This window comes from Humulus lupulus, chromosome X (assembly GCF_963169125.1).
Source record: "Humulus lupulus chromosome X, drHumLupu1.1, whole genome shotgun sequence".
Taxonomy (NCBI): domain Eukaryota; kingdom Viridiplantae; phylum Streptophyta; class Magnoliopsida; order Rosales; family Cannabaceae; genus Humulus; species Humulus lupulus.
The window spans coordinates 169,448,456-169,456,539 of NC_084802.1; the positions used below are offsets into that span (position 1 = coordinate 169,448,456).

The 8,084-nt window shown below is 40.2% G+C and overlaps 1 protein-coding gene across 1 annotated transcript; it reads left to right on the forward strand.

The window, feature by feature from the left end:
- The first annotated feature begins 1,719 nt into the window (after window positions 1–1,719).
- Window positions 1,720–3,240, forward strand: LOC133806444 (uncharacterized). Its single transcript, XM_062244545.1, has 2 exons — window positions 1,720–2,359; window positions 2,558–3,240. Exons 1-2 carry the CDS (start codon window positions 1,720–1,722, stop codon window positions 3,238–3,240), a joined length of 1,323 nt encoding a protein of 440 aa, XP_062100529.1.
- The last annotated feature ends 4,844 nt before the right edge of the window (window positions 3,241–8,084 follow it).

Consider the following 8,084-nt stretch of genomic DNA (forward strand, 5'->3'; position numbering starts at 1 on the left):
GCCCAATTTTCTAAAATATAAAGGGAATATGTTTCTTTCTTTTCATGTGTACCTGCATTTGGTTATACCGATGAGAGCCATAGTGATCATGATTTGTGCATGTTGTTGTTTCACGACCTAGTCTCCGTGTCATCATAGGTAGATCAGGTGTCCACTCACCTGTAGGTGTAAAGACCTAGCATCTGTATACAGGAAGTGTTCTGAGCCTCCCCTTGTGGTGGTTATCAGGTCCAACTACCCGGTTTAGGATGTCGGTTTTTCTATGGTGGGTAACGGAAACTAGGGATCTAGTGGTCGGTGTGATGTGCACTTGTAGCCATGCTCTTATGATTATTTGTGGTTTACACTCTATTTTGGGTTATACATGGTGATATATATATATCTGTTTCAAAGCTAACCATGCAGGGGTTTTATTTAAATTTTGGGTCCTATGTGATTAGTTGCTTTCCTACTGGGCTTTATAAGCTCACCCCCTATATCTCTCCCATTCCAAGATCCTAGTGACGCAATTGTGGATAAGGTGAATTATCGCTGGAGCTAATGTGTTTAGCGCCATAGTCCTATCTTTTTGAGCATTATGTATTTAAATTTGGAACCTATCGATCTGTATATCTAAGTTAGCTATGTAATAGTTAGAAATGAGGAATGGTGGATGCTAAGTATTATTTTGGGTGTTTTATGACTTATTAAATTTAACTGTTTGGTGACTACATAACTGTGGGGATATTATTGTTCTATGTATTAAGATAAATGATCCTACTTTTATCCGTAATATTTTCATATATAATTATAGGAGTTATTCTATTGTTTTGACTTATAATTATAGTAATATTTAATATAAATTAAAGGATCATTCATAGAGACTATTTTCCACCTAGGGTCAAAGTTTGACCTTTGACCACCCAAGTTATGGATATTACAATTCTGCCACAGCCTAGGGCTCGGGTTGTGACAGAAAAATGGTATCAGAGCACCGGGTTTAAATACCTCGGAGTGTGTCACCAAATAGATTAAATTTTTTTTTTGTAAAGTATTATAATATATAAATGCATATGTATGTAGAAAGTATCCATTCCTCACTAACTGTTTAGCTTTAATTCTCAGACCTAAGTTGATGGCTCTGAGAGGAAGGGCAACAAGGAGGAGGCCTGCAGCTGAAGTCCCTGAGGCTAAGCTTCCCCCTCAGCCAGCTTCATTTCCAATGATGCCATTCTTGAAGCTTTAAGAGGCCTTCCTGCCCAGCAGATGAAGCCAGCTACTCGGCAGAGTCATCACTTCTAGATTTTCCACCGGATTCAAATGCCTGAGTTTGAGGGTGGGCAAGACCCTATGATGGCTGAAAGATGGCTGAGACAGGTTAAGAAAAATTTCAACACCATGGGAATACCTGAGGAGTATCAGGTGACTTTTGCTGTATCCAAGTTAGAGGGTAGTGCAGCGGATTGGTGGGAAACCTTGAGTGGGACCACTGAGACTGGGGGGATGACTTGGAGAGACTTTGAAAGGGTCTTCAGGGAACAATATTTTAACCCATCTCACCGGAGGACTTTAATTGGGTCATTTGACAGCTTAAGACAGGGGAACATGACAGTAAATGAGTTCTACATGAAGTTTGTAGAATTATCTTCCTATGCTTAGGTCGGTGCGCTCGATCAACCTCTTTTGATTGAGCAGTTTCTCTGTCGCTTAAACCCTTCAATATTGGGTCCACTTGCCCCTATGACCTTTGGAAATTTGAACAAATGTGTAATAGCAGCCTTAAGGACTGAGGCTCATCAAGAAGGAATTGAAAGAAAGAATCTGGCCCGAGAAAGAGGAAATGATAGGAAAATGAACAAGAAGAACCAAGGGCAATGGCTATCCCAAGGACAACAACTTAATGGGAGTAGTAATAGTAGTGGATCTTCAGGAAAGACTCGAATTGGGCCGTATGGGTGTTTCAGTTGTGGCCAACAGGGTCATAAGAAGAAAGATTGCCCACAACGACAACAGAGGTTCCAACCATCACATGGAGGATCCATAGGGAGTTATGCTAGGTCTACTCCTTTCACAGGACAACCTAAGAGTAACCAGTCTCAGACTTCATCCTATGGTTTCACACCCACACCAGGGCAGCAACCCCAATATCAACATCAGTTCAAGCCCCAAGGTTTAGGATTCAACCAGGGGTACTCACAGAGTTTCCAAACTCCTATTTCTGTTGGAAGTCAGAGAGGGTTCAATCAAGGAGGAGGTTCTGGTGCAAGCACAAAGCATCATGGTCATGGAAAAGGGAAAGCAAAGGAAAAAGCCTCTGGCCAAGCCTATGCTCTTGGTGGTGATAATGCGCAAGTAGGATCATGCCATGGAGTTTTGGATGGTATGGTTCTTATCTCACACTCTTGGGCTCATGTATTATTTGATACTGGTGCATCACATTCTTTTATATCATTAATGTTTGCTAGCATGTTGGGTTTGAGTTGGGAAACTTTTAGTCCTACACTATAGTTGAGTATACCTATGGGAGGGCATGGTGAAGTATCAACCATCTGCAAATCGGTTTGTATTGTGCTTGAAGGGCATAATTTATTAGGAAGCCTGATGGTGTTACCTATGGGACAATTTGATGTGATTCTTGGCATGGATTGGTTGTCTAAGTACCAAGTCATTGTAGATTTCTCACGAAAAAGGGTGACTCTTTTAACTCCAAGTGGAGATTTCATTATATATTGGGCCAGCATGAAAGCAGTAAGGCACAATCCTATCCTTAAGGCAGGTTTTGGTGGGAAAAGAAACTTAGAGTGTTATGGGAGTCTGTTTGCAATCAAGGATGAGTCTAGGCCTCTAGACAAGTTTCCTTGGATATCAGTGGTTAGTGGTTTTCCAGATGTGTTTCCTGAGGATTTGCAAGGACTACCACCTGATAGAGAGATCGAGTTTTGCATTGATTTGATTCCCGGGACTCAACCAGTTTCTACTACACCTTATCGCATGGCACCTGCAGAGTTAGCTGAATTGAAAAAGCCATTGGGTGAGCTAATGGATAAAGGTTACATTAGAAACAGTACTTCTCCCTGGGGAGCTCCAGTTTTGTTTGCCAAGAAAGCTGATGGATCCTTGCGACTGTGCGTCGATTATCGGAAATTGAATCAGATGACAATTAAGAACAAGTATCATTTGCCAAGGATAGATGAGTTGTTTGATCAGCTCGGAGGTTCAAAGTGTTTCTCCAAGATTGATTTGAGGTTAGGCTATCATTAATTAAGGATTAAGGAAGATGATATTCCTAAAACTGCTTTTAGAACACGTTATGGACACTTTGAGTTTTTGGTGATGCCATTTGGATTGACAAATGCACCTGCAACATTTATGGACCTTATGAATAGGATCTTTAGACCCTATTTGGATAAGTTTGTGGTTGTTTTTATTGATGACATTTTGGTGTATTCCAAGACACATGAGGACCATGCAGAACATTTAACTATTGTGTTGCAAAATTTGAGGGACCATCGATTATATGCTAAGAAAGAGAAATGTGACTTCTGGATGACCGAGGTCAAATTCTTAGGGCATGTAATATCTCAAGAAGGCATTACTATGGATCCTGCAAAGATAGATTCTATCTTGCAGTGGGGAAGACCAAAGAACGTTACTGAGGTTCGAAGTTTTCTTGGGTTAGCAGGTTACTATCGTCGCTTTGTGGAGAATTTTTCTTGTATTACTATGCCTTTAACAAAGCTAACAAACAAGGATTTAAAGTTTGTGTGGGATGACAGTTGTGAAGAAGCTTTCAGAGAACTTAAGCGAAGATTGACAATAGTGCCTCTTCTCACTATGCCTAATAGTGATGAGCCTTATGTGGTATTCACCGATGCTTCTGGTACTGGGTTAGGAGGAGTTCTCATGCAAAATGGCAAGGTTGTTGCCTATGCTTCACGCCAATTGAAGCCACATGAGAATAACTACCCTACACATGACTTGGAACTTGCAGCAGTGATTTTTGCCTTAAAAATTTGGAGATGTTACTTATATGGGGAAAAGTTTGAATTATATACTGATCATTAGAGTTTAAAGTATCTCTTCACTCAAAGAGACTTAAATTTGAGGCAAAGAAGATGGGTCGAGTACATGGAAGATTATGATTTCACTTTGCAGTATCATCCTGGAAAAAGCAAATATGGTCGCTGATGCATTAAGTAGAAAACCTCATGACATTTTGGCTTGTTTGGCTCTTGAGGATTGGAAAAGAGCGATCACTGTGGGTGATTATGAATTAGAGTACTATAACGGAAAAGATATTGCTTGTGTTTCAAACGTAGTGGTTATACCAATGCTACTTCAGCAAGTTCAGCAATGTTAGTGGTAAGATGAGAAATTAAGATTTATCTGAAATGGAATCTGAAACGGTGAGCAGTTAGATGGATGGACAGTAAATGCCGAAGGATTCTTATACCATAAGGGAAGATTAGTTGTTGCAAATATTCTTGATCTTAGAGAGTCTGTTATGATCGAGGCTCATAGGTCTAGATTTGTTGTACATCCTGGAAGCACAAAGATGTACCAAGACTTGAAAAGACAATACTGGTGGGAAGGTATGAAAAGAGATGTGGCTAACTTTGTAGCTAAGTGTATGGTTTGCCAGCAAGTTAAAGCTGAGCACCAAAGACCTTCGGGGTTGCTTCAATCCTTACCTCTACCAGAATGGAAGTGGGACAAGATCACGATGGACTTTGTGACAGGATTGCCGTTAACACCATTAAAGCATGACACTGTCTGGGTGATTGTTGATCGTCTGACCAAATATGCTCATTTCATTCCAATTAGGAAGGATTATAAGGTTTCTAAACTAGCTCGACTTTATGTGGATAATATACTTCGACTACATGGGTTACCTTCCAACATTGTCTCTAATAGAGATCCTCGATTTACATCAAGGTTTTGGCGAGCGTTGCAAAAATCTTTTGGAATTGAACTTAACTTGAGCACCGCTCACCACCCTCAGACAGACGGACAATCTGAGAAGACTATCCAAACTTTGGAGGACATGCTTCGTTCTTGTATTTTGGATTTTGGGGGTAGCTGGGGAGAACACTTGTCATTGGTGGAATTCACTTATAATAATAGTTACCAGGCCAGTATAGGCATGGCTCCTTATGAGGCCTTATATGGGAGACCGTGGATCACCTCTGTGTTGGGCAGAATCAGATGAGCATGTCACAATTGGACCTCAAATTATCGCTAGTACCACAGAGAAGGTCAAAGGCATCCAAGAGAGACTTAAGGTTGTTCAAAGTCGTCAGAAGAGTTATGCTGATCTCCACCAATGAGAAGTTGAGTTTGAGGTTGGTGACTGTCTTCTTGAAAGTTACTCCCATGCGTGGTGTGACGAGGTTTGGAGTGAAGGGTAAGCTAGCTCCGAGGTATATTGGACCTTTCGAGGTTATCAAGAGGGTTGAGGAGGTCGCTTACCGATTGAACTTACCAGCGCGGTTGGGGCACGTTCACAATGTGTTCCATGTGTCGATGCTGAGGAAGTATACTCCAAACCCATCACACATCATTGAGTATGAGACTATCCTTCTTCAAGAGAGTGTGACACATGAAGAACAACCTGTCAGAATCTTGGCGAGAGAGTTAAAAGTGCTAAGGAATAGGGAGATTCCAGTAGTCAAGGTCTTATGGTGGAACCATAAAGAAGACAAGGCTACTTGGGAGTTAGAGTTAGAGATGTATGAGAAATATCCTTATTTGTTTAATTTTCAGCTTGAGGTTGTTCTTTGAAAAATAAATAAATAAATTTCAGGACGAAATTTCTTTAAGGAGGGAAGAATGTGAAGACTCAGAAAAAAAAAAGAATATATATATATATGTTTTATTTTAAGTGGTGGGACCCACTTGTTTTAAAGTTTGTCAGATGCTTTTTCTTCCTTTTTCCTTTTTCTTCCCAAGCACTTTTTCTTCTTCTTCTTCTTATATTTTTTTTTTCTTCTTTTTCTCTCTGAAACAACCCACGTCGGGGTACCTCAAAGCCTTTTCCAGAGTTCCCTTTTGCTACCACGTGCCGGAGCTGGACCATCAATGGCCGGCGACAACCCCATCCCCAAAATCTCAGGGCCATTGGAGTTAAGACGCACACGAACGGAGCAGTCAAAGTTTCGTCGTCAAAACTTTGACCGCACTTTCTGGCGAACCCAGACCTCCGTTCGATGAGTGGGTGGCACTGTTGGAACCAGTGTGAAGGGAGGAACATCACCCACTAAGTCATTTCAGTCAACTCGTCATTTTTCTCCGGCGAAATTTTGGGTATCTCCGCCCCTTTGGAAGCATTTTCCGGTGACACCAGAGGTCATTTGGGAAAAGGGGCTGTACTTCCGTGATGTACTACTCGAGAGGATCGTTTTGATATATGTCATGCATATATTCGTCGACATTTCCAGTACCGCCACCAACCGCTAGTGTGCACCGCTTGGTTGAGGTTCCGGAACTTGAACTCTTAAATATGGTCATACTATATGTCTTTGGACACGATTTTGAATAAGGAATGCAATGATGATAATCGTTTGCTCATTTGGTGCACGTAGGAAAAACATGATATTAAGTGCGGACTAAATCACTCTAAGATCATCATTAAGCTTAGGAGCATCACTTTGGCCTCGGATTGAAAATTCTAAGGAGGTAGGGACTCAACTTGACTATTGGACTTATTTTACTCTTATTGAATTGTCTTAAACATATTCCAATTTTAATATTTATAAAATGTTAGAAAAATAGAAAAACTTAATCTGCATGTTTTCTGATCTGTTCTGAGGGCACTGAGTGCCACATATACTTTTGTTCACTTATTCATGCAGGTTATGATTTTTGGGTTTTATTCCAATGTAGCTGTTATGCTGCCCAATTTTCTAAAATATAAAGGGAATAAGTTTCTTTCTTTTCATGTGTACCTGCATTTGGTTATACTGATGAGAGCCATAGTGATCATGATTTGTGCATGTTGTTGTTTTATGACCTAGTCTCCGTGTCATCATAGGTAGATCAGGTGTCCACTCACCTGTAGGTGTAAAGACCTAGCATCTGTATACAGGAAGTGTTCTGAGCCTCCCCTTGTGGTGGTTATCAGGTCCGACTACCCGGTTTAGGATGTCGGTTTTTCTATGGTGGGTAACGGAAACTAGGGATCTAGTGGTCGGTGTGATGTGCACTTGTAGCTATGCTCTTATGATTATTTGTGGTTTCTCTCTATTTTGGGTTATACATGATGATATATATATCTGTTTCAAAGCTAACCATGCAGGGGTTTTATTTAAATTTTGGGTTCTATGTGATTAGTTGCTTTCCTACTGGGCTTTATAAGCTCACCCCCTATGTCTCTCCCATTCCAGGATCCTAGTGACGCAATTGTGGATAAGGTGAATTATCACTGGAGCTAATGTGTTTAGTGCCATAGTCCTATCTTTTGAGCATTATGTATTTAAATTTGGAACCTATCGGTCTGTATATCTAAGTTAGCTATGTAATAGTTAGAAATGAGGAATGGTGGATGCTAAGTATTATTTTGGGTGTTTTATAACTTATTAAATTTAACTATTTGGTGACTACATAACTGTGGGGATATTATTGTTCTATGTATTAAGATAAATGATCCTACTTTTATCCGTAATATTTTCATATATAATTATAGGAGTTATTCCATTGTTTTGACTTATAATTATAGTAATATTTAATATAAATTAAAGGATCATTTATAAAGACTATTTTCCACCTAGGGTCAAAGTTTGACCTTTGACCACCCAAGTTATGGATATTACAATTCTGCCACAGCCTAGGGCTCGGGTTGTGACAACATTCAAAATGTAAGTCCCCATTTGAAGTGCATATCCCCAGAATGAGAGAGGAAGTGAAGAGTAGCTTAACATAGACCTGACCATGTCCAACATGGTTATGTTTCTTCTTTCTGAAACACCATTTTGCTGTGGCGTTCCAGGTGCTATGAGTTGGGATAGAATACCATGCACCTACATGAAATCTTTGAGTTCTAAATCCAAATATTCACCACCTCGATCTGATCGAAGCGTTTTAAGAGTCTTACCTAATTGCTTCTCATC

Excerpts from the sequence above, each read along its gene's own strand:
- LOC133806444 (XM_062244545.1), top strand. The coding sequence starts at position 1,720 with ATGACCTTTGGAAATTTGAACAAATGTGTAATAGCAGCCTTAAGGACT. Across the intron at positions 2,360-2,557 it reads ATGCCATGGAGTTTTGGATG|GGCATAATTTATTAGGAAGC; the intron begins GTATGGTTCTTA and ends TTGTGCTTGAAG.